Source organism: Gracilinanus agilis, chromosome 2, assembly GCF_016433145.1.
Source record: "Gracilinanus agilis isolate LMUSP501 chromosome 2, AgileGrace, whole genome shotgun sequence".
In the NCBI taxonomy this organism is placed as follows: Eukaryota; Metazoa; Chordata; class Mammalia; order Didelphimorphia; family Didelphidae; genus Gracilinanus; species Gracilinanus agilis.
Genome location: NC_058131.1, coordinates 611,798,273 through 611,821,952, shown reverse-complemented (window position 1 = coordinate 611,821,952; position 23,680 = coordinate 611,798,273). Strand labels below are relative to the sequence as shown.

The 23,680-nt window shown below is 37.6% G+C and overlaps 2 protein-coding genes across 2 annotated transcripts in view; one reads left to right on the top strand and one right to left on the bottom strand.

Moving 5' to 3' along the window:
* The window catches only part of BTRC (beta-transducin repeat containing E3 ubiquitin protein ligase), a 196,836-nt gene that overhangs the window by 146,337 nt on the left and 26,819 nt on the right, over nt 1–23,680 (bottom strand). The window lies entirely within an intron of this gene.
* On the top strand, nt 20,426–20,908 carry LOC123238131 (cytosolic iron-sulfur assembly component 2A-like). The gene is given in 1 exon segment (XM_044665503.1): nt 20,426–20,908. A coding segment is annotated over 1 exon segment (483 nt).

The following is a 23,680-nucleotide window of genomic DNA, read 5'->3' as shown; positions in this document are numbered from 1 at the left end:
ATTTGGAGCAATTTTTCATATGACTATAGATAGTTTTAATTTCTTCCTCTGAGAACTGCCTATTCATATCCTTTGGCCATTTTTCAATTGGGTATTGTTTTGAATTCTTATAAATATGACTCATTTTTTTACATATTTGAGAAATGAAGCCTTTGTCAGAGACACTTGCTATAAATTTCCCCCTCGATATGTTGTTTCCATTCAAATCTTAGTTCCATTGGTTTTGTTTGAGCAAAACCTTTTGAATTTGATGTTATCAAAATTATCTATTTCATTTTTACTATGTTCTCTATATCATACAATTTTAAAAACTGGTTTTGAAATAATTACTAGAGGGCAGCTGGGTTGCTTAGTGGATTGAGAGCCAGACCTAGAGACAGGAGATCCTAAGTTCAAATCTGGCCTCAGACACTTCCTAGCTGTATGATCCTAGGCAAGTCACTTAATTCCCATGGCCTAGCCCTTACCACTCTTCTGCCTTGGAACTAACACTTAGTATTGATTCTAAGACAGAAGGTAAAGGTTTAAAAAAAAAAAAGAAAAGAAAAGAAACCTATCCAATGATGTTCATTTCTGTCTACATTTCAAAATTCTTCTAAAGTGGGAAATAGTATGGTCACTTAACAAACTTATTCTGCTAGTTAAAGTTTTATCAGCATATTTTTCAACAAAGTTTTGCATTTCCACCCATTTTTTAGATTTGTGAAGCAGGGATATTCTCCTTTCCTTCCTTCTCACCTGGAGAAAATACTACCACTATTGCCACTAGCTGTTGCTGCTCACTTGAAGGTCCTGCAGCAACTCAGTGCCAAGCCTTTCTTTATGCTCCCAAACTAGCATTCGATCCTTTGTTTCGGCTAGAGCAGGTATGCCCTTCCTAAGATCATGATACCAATAGATTCTACCAAGCACTTTGAGTGCGTGGCAAATGTTGAATATCATGACAATTTTTTCTCATCAAAATGTGTTGAATACCAAATTTGACTAGTTCTAAAACCATCAAGTACCAAAATTTGACTATTGATTAAAGAAATATCCCATTAGTCTATAGCATTTTCAAATGCAACTCTTTGATCCAACTACCATTCCCACCTAATCAAAGTTATGATAAAAATTATGAGAACACACTAAGACATGAAGCCAATGTTGTGAAACTGCAATAGAGTACCATTTTCACTTAGCATTTCTTGTTATGATTGACTCAAGATAACATCTTACTCTAGGAAATAGAAGGCTGAGGTTGTATATATAGTGTAAATATTGCTTTCTACTACTAAGAGTTCTTTTTGCTAGTAAATTTGACCTAGTCAGTCAACTAAAAAGGCACATGATACAAAGGAAGATAGTACCTGCTCTCAGGGAGTTCACAGTCCAATGGGGAGACAAGTAAACAACTACATACAAACAAGCTACACAGAGTAGAAATTGGAGGAATTCAACAGTGAGAAGATATTAAAAGTACAGGCCAACAGTAAAATCTTCCTGTACACGTTAGCTGGGACCTGAGGGAAGCCAGGAAGTAGAGATGGGGAGAAAATTCCAGGCATGGGGAACAATCAGTGAAAATGTCTGGGAGAGGAAGTGCATTGAGCAAAGACTATCAAGAAAGTCAATACCACTGATTTATGGAGATGGAGAGTGGGAAAAGAAGAGAATATAGGGGATAAGAAGCCTGGGTGGGAGGGGGGGAGTTCATGTTATAAAGGGCTTTAGGAAATAAGAAGACACTGGAGTTTATCAAATAAGGGTTTGGGGATATGTGAGATATGGTCATAGTTTTTAGGAAAACTACTTTGGCAATGGAGTGCAGGATGGAGTGGAGTGGAGTAGGGAAAGATGGAAGCAGGGAGACTCTTGAAGTAGTATAGGCATGAGGAGGTCCTGCATCAAGGTGGTGGCAATGTCAGAAGAAAGAAGGGGGTATATATGAGAGATGTTACAAAGATAAAATTGACAAGTCATGGCAATAGATTGCATATGGGGAGTGAAAACGAGGAATCAAGTATGACACTTTTGTCATAAGATTGTAATGATTTTGTCATAAGATTGGTAATGAGTTCTGTTTTGAACATGTTGAGCTTAAGATGTCTCCAAGACATCCAGTTCAAGATATCTAAAGGAAAGTCAGAGATGTGAGGCTAAAGTCAACAGAGAAAGGACGAGACAGATCTGAGAATCATCAGCATAGAGATGATAACTGAATCTATAAAAGCTGATAAGATCATCAATCAAAATACTTTAGAGGCAAAAGAGAGGAAAGCCCAGGGAAGAACAATATAGGACACACAGGGAGAGCAGGAATGACCTAAATAAAGATGCAGTAAAGGAGATGAAGAGAGACCAGAGAGGTAGGAGGAGAACCAAGGGAGGGTAGTGTCCCCAAAACCTAGAAACGTGAAAGTAAAAAGGGAAAGAGAGTGAGCAATAGCATCAAAGGCTATAGAAAAGTCAAGAAGCATGAAGACTAAGAAGAGATTATTAGATTTGGCTTTTAAAGAGATCATTAGAAACTTCAGTGAGAGTAATTTTAGTTGGCCAGTGAGTTTGGAAGCCAGACTGTAGAGTTAAGAAGAAAGTGATAAGAGAAGAAATGAAGACACCTGTTACAAACTGCCTTCTCAAGTAGTTTAGGAAGGAAAGAAGAAAAATATGAAACAACAGCTAGCAAGAAGGGAGAGGTCAAGTGACGGTTTTTTTTAAAGATGAGAAAGAGACATGTACATATTGGTGAGGATGTAGAGAAGCAGCTAGTAGACAGGGAGGGATGGAAGATAAGCGAGACAGTAGTAATGACAGAGGAGAGAATCTATTAAAGAAGATGAAATTAAATAGAATTATTTGTGCAAGTAGAGTTTGCCTTGGCAAAGAAGTGGGCTACTTCAGTGATACAGGGAAGACAGTGGCAGAAGGCAACTGTGAGATATTAGTGGAAAAGAGGAAGTTCTCAGTGAATGACCTCAATTTTATTAATAAAATATGAGGCAAGGTTCTCAGCAGAGAGGATACAAAGGGGGAAGCCACAGGATATTTGAGGAGAAGTGAAAAGGTTTGGGAAAGTTTCACTGATGAATGGGAAAGTGAGTCAATTAGGGAGATCTAAAATGATTGCCTTGCTGCAGTAAGGGTCCAGTCAAGATTAGGTAACATAAATTTGTAGTGGATCCAGTTATCAGAGTTTCTTGATTTCATCCAGCTTCAATTCAGTAGTAACAGTAGGAACAAAGGCAGAAGATGGTGGGAATAATCCGGGGCTGAAGGTTGACAGAACAAGATTAGTATTATGATGAGGAATAGAATTCAAGAGAATTAGACTATACAAAATTGAAATGGTTCACAAAGGGATCAAGATGAAGAAAGAAGAAATGTAGACAGTATAAGAGTGATGGCTGGGAAAGAACTAAGAAGTTGAGTGAACTGTTGGTCATGTTGAAGATAAGGAATAGGATTTGGGGTTGCAAGATAGATGAAAAGGTGGAATGATAACAGACTGTCATCAGATTAAGGTTCATTGTTCATAAACATGGAAGCAGACTATTTGTGGGTGATGGCAAGAATAAAAGTATTATCAATTTTTGTGTGAGAGGTGAAAGAGAGGGTCATGGGAAATGAGCAAATTGAAGAATTGGGAGGTAAGGGTGTTTGAAGTGTTACTGTATGTTGATGTTCCTTGAAGAGAAAAAGATTGTAAGCCAGGCACTGAAAAAATTGAGGAAAGAAGGGGAATGTCCTGGAGATCAATAGACAACAGCTACCAGAATTTTTATTGGCAAACAGATATGGACTAAGTAATCCTCAAAGGAAGAGAGGTCATTCATTAAATGAAGGAGATAGAGGGAGAACCTAGAAGTAGCAAAAGAAAGTAAGGATTCTTCTCTATCTCAACTGGTGAGTTGGAGGAAATGAGGGCAGGTGCAAACAGGGCTGGAAAGAGTGTGGAGGCTGTCATCAGAAGGAAGCCAGGTATCAGTGAAATTCAGATGATGAAAGGAATGAAAAGGAAAGATTTAAGAGGAAAGCAAATTTGTTATCTCCCTGGCATATATATGTATACCAGAGAGCACACAAGGAGGGATGGGCAGTTTTACACTATTATATTATTAATACTATTTTATTATGAATTATTATTATTTTAATGCTATTATTTTATTATTGTTATTAATATTATATTTATTGTATTATTATGTTATATTTTATATGTGATATTATGTTACATTATTATAATATTATAGGAACAGGTAGTGGGGGACGGAAAACAGAGTATGTATAATGACAGCCAGGGGTTTAGGCTCAATGGAATGGGCAGAGTATGACCTGGTAGGAGGAGTTTGTTAATTACTGCCCAATAAGTATAGAAAGGTTATTAGCATCACTAGGGGTTTGGCCTCAGGGTGGTATCCTCTCAGAGCATTAAGACAAGTAGCAGGATCAAGAAGGAATATCTCTGTCCTCTGCAGGCAAGAAGGGTTCCCTGTCTGAGAAGAGATCTAATGTAATGTTTAGTGCCAAAGAAAGAAGAAATTATCAATTTGTCTCAAAGTAATCAAGTCTAAAGAAAGCAGTCATTTCTCTCACTTATTTATTTTTAAGAACTCTATGCTATGGTTTTTTCCCTAACCCAAATCTAATTTTTAAAGCACTTCAAATTACAGAACATAGTTTTTGTTTTTTCCAAACCTAATACAAGCCCTCAAGGCTTGCAATATTTGAGGCACAGCTGGAACTTGGTTTACAATATGGGATAAATACCAACCTCTTTACTGTGCAAGTTGTTTTAAAAATCAAATTAGACACAATAAGAAATGCTAATTAATAAAATATAGGTTTAGTTATTCTTTTTAGGGCAAAGCTCTTACTAAAACTATTTAATTTTTAAAACCATAACCCAAAAACATCATGTAGAGATCAAATTTATTAGTTATTTCAATTTACATTTTCCATTAAAAAACACACTAAGAAAGTATGTTAAATTATGACCAAAGGCTATTTATAGAATTTTAAAATCCAAGTGTTCTTACAAGTATTACTAGTTAAATAGAATTAAGAGATTGTAGAGAAGGAAAAGTGAAGAGAGGGTATGAAAAATAGATGAATGTTTTTCAATTCCTTTATTGGTCAATTTCTATTATAATATATAAGGCAAATCTTTACCCAAACCAAAGATTCTCAAAGGGTGATCTTCCAACTAGCTGATTGTCTTCAGGAGTTCTCCAGATAGGTCCCAGAGTGATTCTATTATGGGATCCTTTTTATAATAACATATATGCTTTGATGTGTTAAGAATTTTGAGGCAATAGTGAGGCGTAGGTTCAATCAAGTGATTGATTTTTTGTTGTTGTTGTTCAGTCATATTTCAGTCATGTCTGACCCTTTATGGTTCCCATTTGGAGTTTTTTTGGCAAGGACACTAGAGTGGTTTGTCATTTCCTTCTCCAGCTCATTTTACAGATGAGAAAACTGAGGCAAACTGAGTTAAGTGGCTTGCCTAGGGTCACAAGTTAGCATATGAGGCTAGTTGCCCATTGCTTTATCTACTTTGCCACCTGGCTGCCTACATTCATGCCTAGCATGAATTTTTTTAGCTACAGCAATTCAAGAACACTGTCCACTAAAGGTATGACGTAACTGTAATCTGCATCAATAGAGGAAGTATCCAATATCCATAAAATCATGGACCCTTTACATAGTGAAGCAATATAATAGACAATATTCTTCCAGTTCTGGCTCTGCCTCTAAGTAGCTATGAGACTTGTAGCAAATCACCCAACATCTCCGAATCTCAGTTTACTGATTTATAAGTTCTGTGGAAGGATTAACTAATCCCATCCAGCTATGACCTCCTATAATTCTAAATCATTATATTCACTCAATCAATAAACAATTATTAAGCACATAGTATGTGCCAGACATTATGCTAAACACAGAGGATACAAAAAAAAGGCAAAAGACAGTTTTGCCCTCAAAAACATCAAAACCTAAGCAGAGAGACAACAAATATATACAAACAAGTTGTATTCAAGATATAGGAAATAATTAAAAAAAGAAGGCACTAGAATGAAGAGGTGTTCTTAGTTGTAAAAAAGGTGTAAGAAGATAGGAAGGAAGCTAATAGGTAAATATGATGAGACCAGCATGGCAGGCAGAGCCAAAACATGGACTATCTTGTTCACAGAATAGACAGGAAGCTACTGTCACCAGATTAAAGAGCACAAGTCAGGTAGTAAGGTGTAAGAAGCCTGGAAAGATAGGGGTGGAAGGTAGGAGGGTAGGCTATGAAGGGCTTTAAATGCCAGGGAATTCTGTATTTGATCCTAGAGGCAATAAAAAGTCACTGGAATGTGTTGAATGGGGGGTCAGAAGGTGACATGATCAGAACTGTGTTTTAGGAAAATTCACATTAGTGGTTGCATGGAGGGTGGATTGGAGTGAGGGGGGAGACATGAGGCAGGCTGACCCATAAGGTTATTGCAATAGACTAGGCATGATGCGATAATGATCTGTACCAGGTGGTGGCAGTGTCACAAGAAAGAAGGGTCATATTCAAGAGATGTTGCAAGAGTGAAACCAACAAGGCTTGACAACAGATTACAGAGGGGTAAATGAGAGTGAGGAAGCCAGGGATGACGCCTAGATTGTAAGAATGGGAGGATGCGATTGCCCTGGATACTAATAGAGAAGGTGGTAGATGGGGGGAAGTAGGATTAGGGGCAAAGAAAATGAGTTTGGTTCTAGACATGTGGAGTTTAAAGTGTCTACTGGATATCCAGTTCCAGATGTCCAAAATGAAGTTGGAGATGTAAGACTAGAGGTTGGCAGAGAGGTTAGAACAGTATAGGCAGACTTAAAATCATTACCATGAAAATGATAATGAAGGAGTTGATGTTTTTTTTTATTAATTTCTCCTTTTTTATATTTAAGAGGAAAAGGAGGAATAATATTTTTCAGTAAGAGATCCCCTGCTGTGCAGGTTGGTAGTTAGTGACCCCCTGCTGTGCTGCCTGGCAGTTGGAGGCAATTAGAAGGGTGTGGATGAATGTGGTTTGTAAATTGCAGACCACTGGAAAGGGCTTTTGTCTCTGGGTCTGCTGGAGAGAGGTTGTGCTGCTAGCACTCTCTCTGGTTGGAGACAGAGTACTGAATTATGGTCTTAATAGCCTTATTGATTATTGATTAACTTGGGTAGATAAGGTAGATAGGTAGTGGTTATATTATCAGGTAGAGAGAATAGGATAGTAGGTGAGGGCTTTGGCCTAGTAGAAGATACTGCCCTCTGAGGCAGATAGAATTAGGGTTTTTTAGAGAAATTTAGTTAGGATTAAGATATGGGGTATAGTTACAAGCTATTGTAAGATTATTTTCATTTTCCTTCTTCCCATTTCCTATCCATATTTTCCTAAAAATAAACCAAGTGTTTTGTGTTTAATAAACTGCACACTGGCTTTTGCTCAAACTCCTACCTCCCAAATCCTTCATAGTTCATGGACAAACTTATAGAACTAGGAGGAAAATACACAGATATTGACTTAACAAGAAAAAGAGACATTAGACAATTGAGAAAGCAGTTTGTAACAAACTCTTGCAAAGTAGTCAAGGACTATTTTAAAACTAGTTGTCCTAACTGGAATAAAAAACTAAAAACAATGATTGGTAAATTACATACAGAAATCACTTGAAATGGCCTGATATCTTGCCATTAGCTTTATTTTACCTCATTTTACCTTAAAACTAGACCAAGAGATTTGCACATATCATCATTCAAAATGTTACTTGAACATCTATCCATGCAAGCAAAGACATTTAGCCCTGTTTATGCTTCAATGTTAGCTAGTGATACAACAATTGCAGAATATATTAGGGATTTGAAGATTAAAATCAAGGAATTACAAGAATTAGGAGCAATAGTGCAAGCTGGAACTACAGACTTTTCATCACATGATTTGAATCCCAGGGATATCATTTATATAAAGAACTTTCAGCGAACAGGAGCCACTCACCCAGCCTGGGAAGGTCCATTCCAGCTAATTTTGACAACACCAACAACCATCAAGATAGGAGAAAAAGCAGCATGGATACACTGTTCACATGTAAAAAGGGTACCTGCTGTTGAAAATGATTAGCTGCTTACATCAAGGACAAGATTACAAATGCAACTGAACACTGGTTTTAAGGACATTGAAATTCAAGAAGACTACAAATGGACAATTGGACAACTGGACAATATTTACAAGAACACTGGATTACTATAAGGACTACTACAAATGGACATTATTTTAAGGATACTGAACTTTGTGTTTAAATAAAGATTTCTTGTACATAAAGGTTTGAAATGGAATATAAGGGGTAAGTGTATAATTCATGTTATGTTATTTTATTATATTATTTGTTATATATTATGTTATAGGATTTATTAGTTCTGTGTAGAAATAATAATACTTTATAGGATTAAAAAGTTATATATAATATACTTTTATAGAAAAAGTTAAAATTAACTAAATGATAAGTAAATGGTAAAGTGTTATAGTTATAACAGTTGTTATAACAAGTCCAACAGTTGTTGAACAAGATCTACCTCAGGGGGGAATTTATTAGATATAGAATATATTAGAATATATTAGATGTATAAATGTATATTTTGAGATTAGAACCACCTCAGGGAGGATATATTAGATGTAGACAATGTACATATAAGGTTCTTGTTTATTTTCTTGTTTATTTTTTGTGTGTATAGTAATTGTAAGGTGTATTTGAATTAATATCTTTAGGTTCTTATTTCTGTAAAGTATAATAAGAATAGGCTTTATGTATAGTATGAATTTTGTGATTATATAACTTTAAATATCTGAGACTTGCATATTGCAAGAATTGTTTTGCTTTTTTCCTTTCTCTCTTTACTTCTTGTTCATAATATAGTGTATAGGATAGTTTTATTTGAAAGATCCTTTGGGGAGACAGGTCTCCCAATGGATCTCAGGGAGGATATGTTAAGAGAGTTTTTATTAATTTCTCATTTTTTATATTTAAGAGGAAAAGGAGAAATAATATTTTTCAGTAAGAGACCCCTTGCTGTGCAGGTTGGCAGGTAAAGACCCCCTGCTGTGCTGTTTGGCAGTTAGTGACAATTAGAAGGGTGTGGCTGAATGTGGTTTGTAAATTGCAGACCATTGGAAAGGGCTTTTTGTCTTTGGGTCTGCAGGGAAGAGGTTGTGCTGCTAGCACTCTCTCTGGTTGGAGACAAGAGTACTGAATTAAAGCCTTAATAGCCTTATTGATTATCAATTAACTTGGGTAGATAAGGTGGCTAGATAATGGTTATATTACCAAATAGAGAGAGTAGGAGAGGGCTCTGCTACTGCCCTCTGAGGCAGATAGAATAAAGAGTTTGTTAGAGAAATTTAGTTAGGATTGGGATCTAGGGTATAGTTACAAGCTATTATAAGATTACTTTCACTTTCCACCTTTCTATTTCCTATCCATATTTTCCTAATAATAAACTAAGTGTTTTGTGTTTAACAAACTGCACACTGGCTTTTGTTCAAACTCCTACCCCAAAAATTTAACCCTTCACACAAGTATGGAAGGAGAAAAGAAGACGGGATAGTACAAATCCTTCCAAGACACCAACATCTATTTAGAGAATGTGATGTGGCTGAGGAACAAGCAAAGGAGACAGAAGACAGAGTCAAAGAGATAGAAGGAGAACCAGAAAAGAAAAGAAAATTAAGAAGGAGGAAGTGTGACTAATAATGTTAACGGCTTCAGAGATCAAAGAGAAAGGACTGAGAAAAATCCTCATCCTAAAATTCCTAACTCGTAATTTCATCAAGGTGATTTTTAGATGGGTTACCCTGAGTCAATCACCTCCTATATGAGTATGGCTCCTCCACTAAAATTGAAGTCTATGTAATGTCTCTAACTTCATGTGAGGTCCAAAAGATACATAGGAAATATATATTGTAAACTATAAAACACTACATAAAAGCTATTACAAACAAAAAGTGGGGAACTCTTTATATTATTCTGGTGAGTGTTAATTTTATTTTCCTAGATCATATTGAAAATATGCAAAACTAGACAAGCCAAAAGAATCAAGGTCCATTGTTCTAGACCAGTGATGGGCAAACTATGGCCTTCAGCCTGTGGGCCAGATGCGGCCCCCTGAAATGTTCTATCTAGCCACACAACATTATTCCTAATCTGACGAATACAATGAGTACGATATAATACAATGAAACTTCAAAAGAGTTGCCTTAGAAACAGACTGACAGATGAGCATTTCCTTTCCTTTGGCCCCCTCTTTAAAAAGTTTCCCCATCACTGGTATAGACTATGTCTGTGAGGCTGAACATTATGCCCCAAACCAAAATCTTGAGAAATGGAAAAGCAGTGATGAATATAAAGACAAACAGCCCAGAACTACCAGAATTGCAAAATATGAATACCTGAATCACATCTATAGTTGATAAGAAACAGGAGTCAAAACATCCCAAATATAGAACATATTCACTGATTTAGATTGCCCTTACTGGCCATTTGCTTCATTATACTGTTCTTTGAATACAACTGATCAAAGCAGAAAGGTCCCCAGAAACACTTGAAGGGTGGCAGCAACTAAAGCAGTTAAGTATATCCATCCATATACTCCTGACAAGTAAAATTCCATCATCCTAGACAGGGATAGATTATGGCTGTGTGCCTGAGTGAATAGGGGGAATGAGATAATTAAGAACAAGATGTTCCAGTAGGACTTTGATAACCACCAGCCAAGTCATCTCTGCACCATTTTTTCCTAACACTATCAAACAGGCACACTCAGCATTTTCTTGGTTTCTCAAAATGATGATTTATGATGAAGATTCACAGGTCTTGCAAATAATATGCTTTGAAAATATAGTCACCCAAAGGGATGTTAAATTTAAATGACCAAAACCAAATATTTTTCTATTTTAACCTGTGCCGCCTGCATAGACCTTTTTGGGGTTTGCAGAATATTTTACACATAACTTTAGGTTGTCTTCCAACAATCCTGGAAGGTGGATGGATGTTTTTACATTGTTTGACCAGATCTCTGTTTTCCTCAGTAAAGAGTTCCCAATGAGGTATTTTCTTTAGCAACCTAGATGAAGCACTTTACCTTTAAGCAATGTGGAATGTTAGAGGGCTGCCTCTAGAGTCACAGATAATGTATGTCAGAAGCAGAATTTGAACCTAGGTGTTTGGGACTCTCTCTAATGCCCTGAATCACCTCTATGTATAGATAATATAGACATTATTACCTCCATATTATACATGATAAAAAAGACTCAGAAGAATTAAGTTATTTGCTCAAGATTTCACATCTAGGAAATATCCAAGGCAGTATTCCTCCATAAGCCTCTCCAGACTCCAAGTCCAATGCTATTTCCACTATACTGCATGGCCTTTGGTCGACACTTAGCACATAGTATGTTGTGTTATTTTGTTGTTGGCCTGTCATCTAGTTGATACTAAATTCTCCATCATATCCAAATGCTAGTCAAATCCCTTCACCCATTATCATCCCTTCTAATGATGGTCTTTTAATGGCTGTGCAAACTTCTAACTGCTCCCCTTTTCCACCAGACACAAGATCCTTAGGACAATTATAGCTTAACCCTCACCCTAGGCACTCAAACCAGTAGATTAACTGGAAAAATCTACCCCCTCTCAGCTGTGAAAGGGAATTTTTATTGCCTTTGTCTATTTTAAGTTAATCAAGAACTTAAAGTACCCCTACTTAACATTTAGTGAGTCACTAACAAATAAAGTTCACCCCTAAAAGGCCACAAGCACTCCACACACACACACCCTGCTGGGCAAATTGAAAAGCTATGATTGATTCCTGAGATGTGAGGAAGAGAGCTGATGGTCAGAGAAAACTGCATATAAGCAGGAGCCTGAGGGAGATTCAAGCATTCTTGGCTCTTCATTCTTGGTGGCTCTTAGCCTCAGGAGCCTGAGTTCTGGTGGGATTCTTGGCGGTCCTGGCCTCATGTGTGCTGAAGGTTCTCTGTGGTTTTCAGCATCTCTTGGCTCTTCAGATTTCGGCTTCCTGATCCAGGCTTTGGATGCTGGTGAAGATTTGGCTTCCTGCATTGGAAACTTGAGCTGAAGAGTGCCCTTTGCAGCTCAGCGTCAGTTTTTGGTTTTTGGAACACCTAACTGGAGACTCTCATGGACTGGTGAGATTTGCATTCGTGGTCTACAGGCACTAGGATTAGGACTTAGGGTATTTTTAGCTAGGTGATACTTTCTACCTCCTTCCTATATTTCCCACTTTAATATCTCTTCCTTGCTGTAAATAAAGCTACTAAACAGCCTACTGACTCATAGTTTAACTTTAATTTTTATAAACAGCAACAACAACTTTTTTTAACTCATAAATTTAGTCAAACCATTTTTAACCCTTATATAGCATACCAAAATCCATCTAGATCACCTTCTGGCTATGGTGAGAGTTGAGTATGTTATTCAGTGGACTTGGCCAGTGAGTAAAAAGTATCCCCATACAAATATACTTTCTTTTTTTTGGTTGGAGTGAAGTCATGGGATGAGCAGATATGGGATGGGTTGGAATCTGCATCACAAATATCAATGTTATTTCCCCCCTAAAATCCACTACTCTTTTTTTGAAGATTATCTGGAGCTAGAAAGGAGGTCAGGGACCAGCTAGTCTAACTCCATTTCATAGATGAGGAAACTGGGGCTTAGGGAGGTTAAAGGGGACTGCTCACAGTTATATAAATACAGTGTCAAAGGAAGGATTTGAAAGGAGCTTCTTCCCCTGACACCAAAGTCATGATTCTATAGTCAGTGTTCTTTCTTCACTTACTCTGACATCTTTTAGACAACCTCACTGGGAAATATTCCTTAGGAATTTTAACTCTTTTAACCCTTTCATCTTTCAAAAATGACTAAAAGAGAATTCATGCTCAAGGTAAATAAGAGTAACTAACTGCCCTTGATGAATTCAGGTTACCTGGTCCAAAAGAAGATCGGAAATTAGAGAGATACTACTACAAGATAGGAGAAGGGCAAATCCCACTCTCACCACCACACCCCAAAAAGAGAAAAACAATAAAGTCTGCAACCTATGCTTTTGATTCCAGGGGAAATTCCAAAACAATTATTAAAGAAAAAGATAGTAAACACCTAGACAGCAAAGCAGTGATTATAAAGAGGCAGTATGACTTCACTGAACAGGTGATACCAGAATAACCTCATTTCCTTTTTTTTTTTTTTTTTTGACAGGATTACTAAACTAGAAGTTGAGGAATGCCTTGGATTAAAAGTTAAAAAAAAAAAAAAAAGATTGGGTCTCCCCATCTCACCCAGGTTGCAAGTGCAAAGCCTATTCACAGGCGCATTATCACAACTGATTGGCACAGGAGTTTTGACCTGTTCCATTTCTGACTTGAATCTGTTTGCCCCTCCTTAGGTAAGCTGATACTTCCTTCACTCCAGTGGTTCATTATTTTAGTGCCAGACAGTGCAAACACCATAATGGTTTAGCTCATTACAGCCTGGAACTCCTAAGCTAATAGATTAATAAGCTAAGGCTTCCTAGAGGTGGGGATTACTTGAGCCTCTATGCCCACCAGTTTACCTATGTTTTAACAAAGCTTTTTTCAAAGTATTCATAGGACGTAAATGGGAAAAGGGAATGGCCCATGATAAGGGCTTTACAAATATTATCTCAGTTGATCCTCATGACAACCTTGGAAGAGGTCTTATTATTAGCCCTGCTTTACAGTTAAGGAAACTGAGGGAAAGGTTAAATGACTAGCTAGTAAGTATCTGAGGCTGGATATGAACTTTCTGACTCAAATCAGAAAGACTCCCAAGTCCAGTACCCTATCCACTAAGCTATCTAACTGCCTCTATGGATTAGACCAGTGATTCCCAAAGTGGGTGCTACTGCGATCCAGGGGAGGCAGTAATGGCCACACTTTTTTTGTATTACATTCTATTCTGAGTTCAATAAATAGTTTCATAATTTCCAGGGCGCCAAGTAATATTTTTTCTGGAAAGGGGGCAGTAGGCCAAAAAAGTTTGGGAACCACTGGATTAGACAATAATATAAGTAGCTGTTTTCAGAAATGCTTGGATAGCTAGATTCAAAAGAGTTGTTAATGGCTCATTGTCTGTGTGGTAGAATGTTGCCAGTGGAGTACTCTGGGGATGTTGATTTTGACCTGTGTTGTTTGGTCTTTTTTTTTTTTTTTTTTTTTTTTAAACCCTTACCTTCTGCCTTAGAATCAATACTATGAATGGGTTCCAAGGCAGAAAAGTGATAAGGGCTAGGCAATAGGGGTTAAGTGACTTGCCCAGGGTCACACAGCTGGGAAGTGTCTGAGGCCAGATTTGAACTCAAGACCTCCTGTCTATAGGCCTGGCTCTCAATCCTTAGAGCTACCCAGCTGTCCTCTGTCTGACATTTTCATCACTGACTTGGACAAAAGCAAAGATGGTATGCTCATTAAAATTATAGATGACCCAGAACTGGGAGGTATAATAAACAGTAGATGAAAGTCACAGATCTAAATCTAACAAAGTGATATTCAGTGGGGATAAATGCACTTGGGTACCAAAAAAAAAGAACTTTACAAGAACAAGATGGGGGTTCTGGAGAGACAGCAATTGTTCTGGAAAAAAATCTGAAGGTTTTAGAGGACAGCAAGTTTAAAATGACAATGTGATGTGGTAGCTAAAAAAAATTATTATGATTTTGGGTTATATTAAGAGTGTATATTCCAACACATCCTGGCAGCAAGAGTTAGAAAGAGAAATTCCATTTAAAATCACCCTAGACGGGGCATCTGGGTAGCTCAGTGGATTGAGAGCCAGTCCTAGAGACGGGGAGGTCCTAGGTTCAAATCTGGCCTCAGTCACTTCCCTGCTGTGTGACCCTGGGCAAGTCACTTGACCCCCCATTGCCTACCCTTACCACTCTTCTGCCTTGGAGCCAATACACAGTATTGACTCCAAGACGGAAGGTAAGAGTCAAAAATAAATAAATAAATAAAATCACCCTAGGCAATATAAAATACTTACAAATCTATCTTCCAAGACAAACACAGGGACTATAGGAACCCAACTACAAAACACTGTCCACACAATTAAAACTAGATCTAAAACTAGATCTAAATAATTGGAAAAACATTAATTGCTCATGGGTACTACGAGCTAACATAATAAAAATGACAATCCTACCTAAACTAATTTACTTATTTAGTGCCATACCCATCAAACGACCAAGAAACTTTTTTACTGAATTAGAAAAAACAATAACAAAGTTAATTTAGAAGAACAAAAGATCAAGAATATTAAGGGAAATAATGAAAAAAAATGTGAAGGAAGGTAGCCTAGCAGTAAAAGATATTAAATTATACCATAAAACAGCGGTCATCAAAACAATATGGTACTGGCTAAGAGACAGAAGGGAGAATCAGTGGAATAGACTTGGGGTAAGTGACCTCAGCAAGACAAGTCTATGATAAGCCCAAAAGATCCCAGCTTTTGGGACAAAAATCCATTATTTGAAAAAAACTGCTGGGAAAATTGGAAAACAGTATGGGAGAGATTAGGTTTAGATTGACATCTCATTCCCTACACCAGTGATTCCCAAAGTAGGCGCTACCGCCCCCTGGTGGGTGCTGCAGCGATCCAGGGAGGTGGTGATGGCCACAGGTGCATCTTTCCTATTAATTATCTTTCCTATTAATTGCTATTAAATTTTAAAAAAAATTATTTCCAGGGGGTTAAGTAACATTTTTTCTGGAAAGGGGGCGGTAGGCCAAAAAAGTTTAGGAACCACTGCCCTATACCAAGATAAGCTCAGAATGGGTGAATGACTTGAATATAAAGAAGGAAACTATAAGTAAATTAGGTGAACACAGAATAGTATACTTGTCAGAATTTTGGGAAAGATCTTAAGACCAAGCAAGAGTTAGAAAAAATTACAAAATATAAAATAAATAATTTTGATTACATTAAATTAAAACCAATGCAACCAAAATTAGAAGAGAAGCAACAAACTGGGAAAAAATCTTTATAACAAAAACCTCTGAAAAAGGTCTAATTACTCAAATTTATAAGGAGCTAAATCAATTGTATAAAAAATCAAGTCATTCCCCAATTGATAAATGGGTAAGGGATATGAATAGGCAATTTTCAGATAAAGAAATCAAAACTTATAATCAGAGAAATGCAAATCAAAACAACTCTGAGGCACCACTTCACACCTAGCAGATTGGCTAACATGACAGCAAAGGAAAGTAATAAATGTTGGAGGGGATGTGGCAAAATTGGGACATTAATACATTGCTGGTGGAGTTATGAATGGATCCAACCATTCTGGATGGCAATTTGAAACTATGCCCAAAGGGCTTTAAAAGACTGTCTACCTTTTGACTCAGTCATACCATTGCTGGGTTTATACCCCAAAGAGATCATAAGGAAAATGACTTGTACCAAAATATTTATAGCCGCATTCTTTGTGGTGGCAAAATATTGGAAAATGAGGGGATGCCCTCTGATTGGAGAATGGCTGAACAAACTGTGGTATCTGTTGGTGATGGAATACTATTGTGCTCAAAGGAATAATGAACTGGAGGAATTCCATGTGAACTGGAATGACCTCCAGGAATTGATAAAGAGTGAAAGGAGCAGAACCAGGAGAATGTTGTACACAGAGACTGATACACTGTGGTACAATCCAATATAATGGACTTCTCTACTAGCAGCAATGCAATGATCCAGGACAATTCTGAGGGACTAATGAGAAAGAACGCCATTCACATTCAGAGGAAGAACTGTGGGAATTAATTATCCCACATATGACGGGGATATGATTGGGGATATAGACTCTAAACCAGTGGTTCCCAAATTTTTTTGGCCTACCGCCCCCTTTCCAGAAAAAATATTACTTAGCCCCCTGGAAATTAATTTTTTAAAATTTTAATAGCAATTAATAGGAAAGATAAATGCACCTGTGGCCATCGTTGCCCCCCTGGATAGCAGCACCCACCAGGGGGAGGTAGCGCCCACTTTGGGAATCATTACTCTAAACAATCACCCTAGAGCAAATATCAATAATATGGAAATAGGTTTTGATCAATGACACATGTAAAACCCAGTGGAATTGTGTGTCCGCTATGGGAGGGGGGGTGGAAGAGAGGAGGGAAAGAACATGAATCTTGTAACTGTAACAAGTGAATCTGGGAAATGTATAAAACTACATTTCCCATGATCCAACATGGTCCAACTGATTTCCGTTTCCGACGTCTTGACGCAGGGGAGCGCTTAAATCTCGTGGGTTAGGAGGGAGTGGCTCTCTTTTGCCAGTAATCTCTCTCTTTTTGGCGAGTAGGCGCTTGGCTGAGGCAGTATGGAGGCGGCAGTTTTGAATGCTTACAAGCGCGTGGTCTAATGATTTTATCTATCAACATGGCTTTAATTAAATTACTAATATATATTATTATCACAGCCTTTATCATTTTTCATATTTACATAACCATGGGAAAATATTCTAAATGAATTAATTAAATAATTTCTCCGAAAAAAATAAAGAATGAAAGAAGAGAGCATAGCTTTTATCATTTAAAAAGGGGGCATATCTTTTAGTACTAGTAAGTAAGAAGCTCCCATCAGACCTCCCCTGAAGTATTCTGTTTGGTTCTGGCTGAAGGTAAGTAATAAAACAGAGACCATCCAAGGAGAATGTCCTAAGGAGAACAATCAGGACAGTAAAGGGTCTAGAGTCCATGATATAAGAGAATTCAGTAATGGAAATTGGACCATTTATCCTGGAGAAAAGAAAAGACTCAGAGGGGACATTATAGCTGTCTTCAAGGATTTAAAGAGTTGTCAGGTGGAGGAGTGATTAAATTTGCATGATTTGGCCCCAGAGAGCAGAACCAGCAGCAATGGGTGGAAGCTGCAAAGAAGCCAATTTAAGCTTGGTATCAGGAAAAACTTCTTAATAGTTCAAGTTGTTCAGAAGAGAAAAGGGGGTAGGTTCTCCTCTTCAGAGGTCTTCAAGCAGAGGCTAGACAACTTCTTGTTGGTTATCTTACAGAAGTGATTCCTTTTAAAGATGGGTTGGACTAGATAGCTGCTGAGGGTCCCTTCCAATTCTCAAAAGTTTGTGAAATCTCTAGAATTTCTGCCCTTTAGCACTGCTAAAATCATGTCTGAACTATATTATCATCACTGAGTCTTTTCTTTTCTCCAGGCCCTTCACTATCTAGACCAGTGATGGGCAAACTTTTTAAAAAGGGGGCCCAAGGAAAGGAAATGCTCATCTGTCCATCTGTTTCTAAGGCAACTCTTTCGAAGTTCCGTTGTACTGTATCCTACTCACTGTATTCGTCGGATTAGGAATAATGTCGAGCAGCCGGATAGAACATTTCGAGGGGCCGCATCTCACCCGCTGGCCGTAGTTTGCCCATCACTGATCTAGACTATTCGCCTCAGGGCATTCTCCAGTTTAAGTTATATCAGTCACCTAACAAATAAATACCTCCCTTATTTTGAACCCTGAGTGTTCTCTCCTTCTAAGCCACCTCTTCCACAATCTCATCGGTATCCTTCCTTGTCAAGAGAGCACATCTCCCATTCTTTAACCCCCACCAGCTGTGGAAGTTATGATAAAAACAACTCTACCACTGTTCCTTTTACTGGCAGAAAGCAACATTAAGTGAATATAAAATACATACACATGAACATACATAAAGATAAATTCAAAGTAATGTGGAAAGGGATACTTACAAATGGGGAAATCAGGAAAAATTACTTACAGGAGGTGGTACTTGAGCTGAACCTCAAGTCTGTGAGGAGTTAGTGGTTTCAAGATTCATTAAGTGACTGGTGAGGTTAAAAATAAAGTGTCATCGATAGGACTTTGTTTCAAGCCTTCCTGACTCTAAAGCCAGCTCTCTATTCATCCTTCCTTGCTATCTGTAACTGGCACTGGAAAATGCACAGAGCACTTCTGATGGCATTTCCCTCACGGGAAAAGATGGAAAACCTGCTTCAGGGAAAGTTGTGATGACACTCAATGGAAATGCATTGGAAAGATTTTAGGGCATATGTAGCCATTCTGTAAATGGTTCTGGTTTGATAACCATGTGATGGACAGCCTCTTTGGCTAGAGTTAAGGAAATATAACTTAGGGTACATTCAGATAGGCCTCAAAATCCATGGTCTCATTCTATTCAACTGTTAGCTTTCAAACTGTTCATTTCTTTTTCTGAGCATGTCTGATGAGAAAGAATACTATAAGGAAAAGAGGCCTTGGATCAACATATGATAACATGTTCATTTCTATTTTAGATAAAGGAGATTAAAGTTTGGTGGCTCCAAATTGGTGGCTTTCAAAAGATCAGGATCCTCCAGTAGTCCATGTTATGTTATGTAACTAACCCAATATCAATGCCCTGAGGAACAAGGTGCAACTTTCCAAACCCAGCCCAAAGAGAGCTGAGATAGATATTCAACCAGCAGTCATGCTATAACTGGACATAAACTTGGTGGGACCAAAGTCATACAAAAACTGCTAAGTGAGCCCACTCTCCCCAGAGACTGAAGCAATATAAGGAAGATGCCCTTTTGTTCTTGCTATGTTTGAGGTGAATATTCTTCTGTAAAAACTAACTGATGTTAAGTGGTAAAATGGAATTGAGATACTAATCACTGGTACTCAACTGTGAAAGGAATACAACTGGTAGGGGCTTAAGCTAATGGCAATAAAAAAAGAGAACCTCCCCAAGCTCCCCACTCCCTCTGTTCTTCAAAGGCTCTCTTCAAACCCTGAAGGAGAGATGAAGAGGCCTCAGAGTGAGACTAGAATATGTTCACTACACTTCTATTGGAGGACATTTCCCTCAACCAATGGTGGTGGAAGGAAGAAGGTAAATAAGTGGCCCACTTATTTGGGGAGGTTAGTTTTTTGCTTCCAGTAGTTGTTCATTTCATACTTATTTCCAATTTATGTAGATTTCAAGAAAAACAACTTCATTAGTTCCAATCCAAGAAGTATCATTAATTCAATTCTCTAAGTATCAAAATCTTCACGGTTTCATTTCCAAATCATATCCTAGGCATATTTACATTTTAGTCCTATTCCTATCCAATATTTGCTGTAATATCTCCAGTTTTACTATTACTAGAAAAACCTTCCTTCTCTCAACACTTTATTTAAAAGCCCTTACCTTCCCTCTTAGAATCAATACTGTGGGTAGAACTGTTCCCTGTGTCCTTAGCACGCCCAAACCTCCATTCTCCCCTCTCCACGACCCTTAGGTTTTCTTGCTTCACCGCCTTAGGACCAGGAAATTGAAATCCCTCATCTGGGATGGTGGAAAGACTGTGGCTTGGGTGGGACCGACGCCAGGGATGGCAGAGTGGGAGCATGGAGCAAGTGTCCGGGCTGCTTTCCTGGGCACTGAGCAGAGTCCTATGGCTCTCTGGCCGCTCTGAGCAGGGAGCTGCCTAGCAGCCCCGGATCATGGAAGAGAAAGCGCTAGAGGTTTACGATATAATTCGACCTATCCGGGACCCAGAGAAGCCCAATACTTTAGAAGAACTGGAAGTGGTAACAGAAAGTTGTGTGGAAGTTAAGGAGATACATGAAGAAGATTATCTGGTTATTATCAGGTTCACACCCACGGTACCTCATAGCTCTCTGGCCACTCTTATTGGGCTTTGCTTAGGAGTAAAGCTTCAGAGGTGTTTGCCTTTCAAACATAAGTTGGAAATCTACATTTCTGAAGGAACCCATTCCACAGAAGAAGATATAAATAAACAAATAAATGACAAAGAGAGAGTAGCAGCTGCAATGGAGAACCCCAACTTACGGGAAATCGTTGAACAGTGCGTCATTGAGCCTGATTAGCAGCTTTTTCTGAAAGTCACCAAATTATAATCATTTGATACATTTGTTTAACTCTTTGTTAACTAGAAAACCCTTTTGTTTATTACTTGGACAATTTGTACCTCCAAGCACTTTTTTAAAAGACCATTTCCCAAACAAAACTATTATGTTAATGTTAATGTTCTCAGGTTTTATCACATTTGGTGATTGGACAGATGAATATTTTCTAGCTACTGTGGATGAGATGCAAGATTATTTTTCAGATGCCCTTTCTGATACCAGTGTTCCTTTGCAGATCAACTAGCCATACTGTATACAGACAAATCAGGCTTCAATCATTACTCTGTAAAATAGAAATAAAATGCAGATGATTCTTATAATTAAAAAAAAAAAAGAAGCAATACTGTGTATTGGTTCTAAGGCAGAAGAGCAGTAAAGGCTAGGCAATGGAGGTTAAGTGACTTGCCCAGGGTTACACAGCTAAGTGTCTGAGGCCAGATTTGAACCTAGGACCTCCCATCTCTAGGCCTGGCTCTCAATCTACTGAGCTATCCAGCTACCTCTTCTTAACACTTTAATAATCTGATCTTTAAACATTTGGTTCTGAGTGGATTTTCAAGTCACTTGAAAACAATCGTTTTTTCTTTTTTAAACTGTTTCATGTAGTGTTTTGAGGTGGTGATAAATTTGTGCATCTCTCAATAAAGCCATTAGAAAAATTCTGGCCTGGTTAAAGCTTGATGGCTAATTTCAACCCCCACCTCCTCACACAATTTTTTTTTATACTATACTAATGAGAACTATAATTTACCACCAACTACTCATAAGAAATTATAGCCCTGCTGACTGGCAAGTAATTTGCAAAAGCAGATCAGTTAAGCTGCATAAAATAAATATCCACCTGCACGTACTAGCACTAATCAGGGCGTGAAATTAAACTTTTTATTCAGTAGGAAATAACTGCTTCAAGGCTGTGATTTAGTCTGGGAAGCAAATATTAAGGTCATCCTATTCTCTCTGGTGTTTATAGTATTTCTATTGGGGGGGGGAGGGCAAAAAAAACAAGTCAAATTTTGCTTTCTATGTCTAAAATGAAAATATTTCATTGCTGTGTTAGCAAATTTGCCATTTGCTTTCTTAATTGCACATGCTTAATGGAGTCAAGTTGCTGAAAATGTAGTATTTGAAGGGGGTCATTACTTAAGTACTTAAACCTATACTGACCACTAAACTGAGTTCTATATTATATTCAGCTATGTAGAGCAAATTCAAGAGCCAAATGGTATAAATGAAATTTTTCAAAGTGGCCTATCTTTATGATTTTGTATTCCATAATACAGTCAATTCTTAACCACAGTAATCAAGGGCCAAAACACCAGAAAAAGGAAAATATACTAGAGATCTCTAAAGATTAATCAAATGTCTCAATAACTTCTTTCCACAATAGTATTTATCAAATATTATGAAAGATGCCAGAATTCACCAATATGAATTTCATATTTCTTTATCCTCTATAATAATTCCGTATCTATTCTAGTGAACTGGAAGTAGCAGAAGAACACTGAAATGCTAAGAAAGTCAGAAAAGGTCTGGCAAATCAAAAAATTAAGTAAGCTAACTCAATTCAATTCAAACAATCATTATAATGGCAACCAATATTTACATCATGCCTTTAGATTTTATAAAATACTATCTCACAAAACTGATGGTAAAGGCAGAGTTGCAACTTAAATCTAGAGTAAACTACTCTTTCCACACTATACAATATTGTCCCTCTATATGCAAGACAGGTCTAAGATAAAGTTCTTTAAAAAGAAGACCCCATGCTAATAGTCTACAAAATGTCTATATCCTTTTTATTTGGGGGGGGGGGGCGCACAAGAATATAAGTTTATTTATTAGCAGCCTCATAACTGATAAAGTGATATAGATCTCCACTGCTCTCTTGAGGAAAAGGAAAACCTGAAATGGGTCAGGCAGCTTAACAGATTTTTAGGAACTCATTATTCAGCCCCTCCCTTGAACGTCTCAAGACATATTTAACTGGTGATAATCAATTAAGAGGTAGCCCATTACCTTATCTACTCTTTTCCATACCTATATCATGGGGAACATGCACATAGGAAAAAAGCTGTTGTCCCTTCAATTATTAACCAAATGCTGTTAAAAAAAGGAAGACTGGGGGCAGCTCAGTGGATCAAGAACCAAGCCTAGAGACAGGAGGTCCTAGGTTCAAATCTAGCCTCAGACACTTCCCAGCTGTGTGACCCTGGGCAAGTCACTTAACACCCCTTGTCTATCCCTTACTGCTCTTCTGCCTTTGAGCCAATACACAGTATTGATTCCAAGATGGAAGGTAAGGGTTTAAAAAAAAAAAAAAGAAGACTGTCTATATCTTTTAATCAAGAAATCCCACTGCTGGTAGGTTAAAGACAGGAAAAAAAGGAAAAGATGTCATATACACCAAAATAGTCAAAGTAGCACTTTTTTGTGGTAGCAAAGAATTGGCAACAAAAGAGATGCCAAATGCTTGGGAAACTATTAAATATATTGTGGTACAGGAATGTAATGGACAATTATCATGATAAAAGAAATGAAAAATTCCAAGAAGCATCAGATGATTAATATGAACAGATATAGTCTAAAGTGGAATCAAAAAAAGAACATACATAATGACTACAATAGTGTTATAGATTTTTTAAAATGAAGCTGATAGAATATTACTTGCATCACCAACTTTTTACCATTCAAATCAGAAATCCTACAGACATCTTAACTTCAACATGTCCAAAA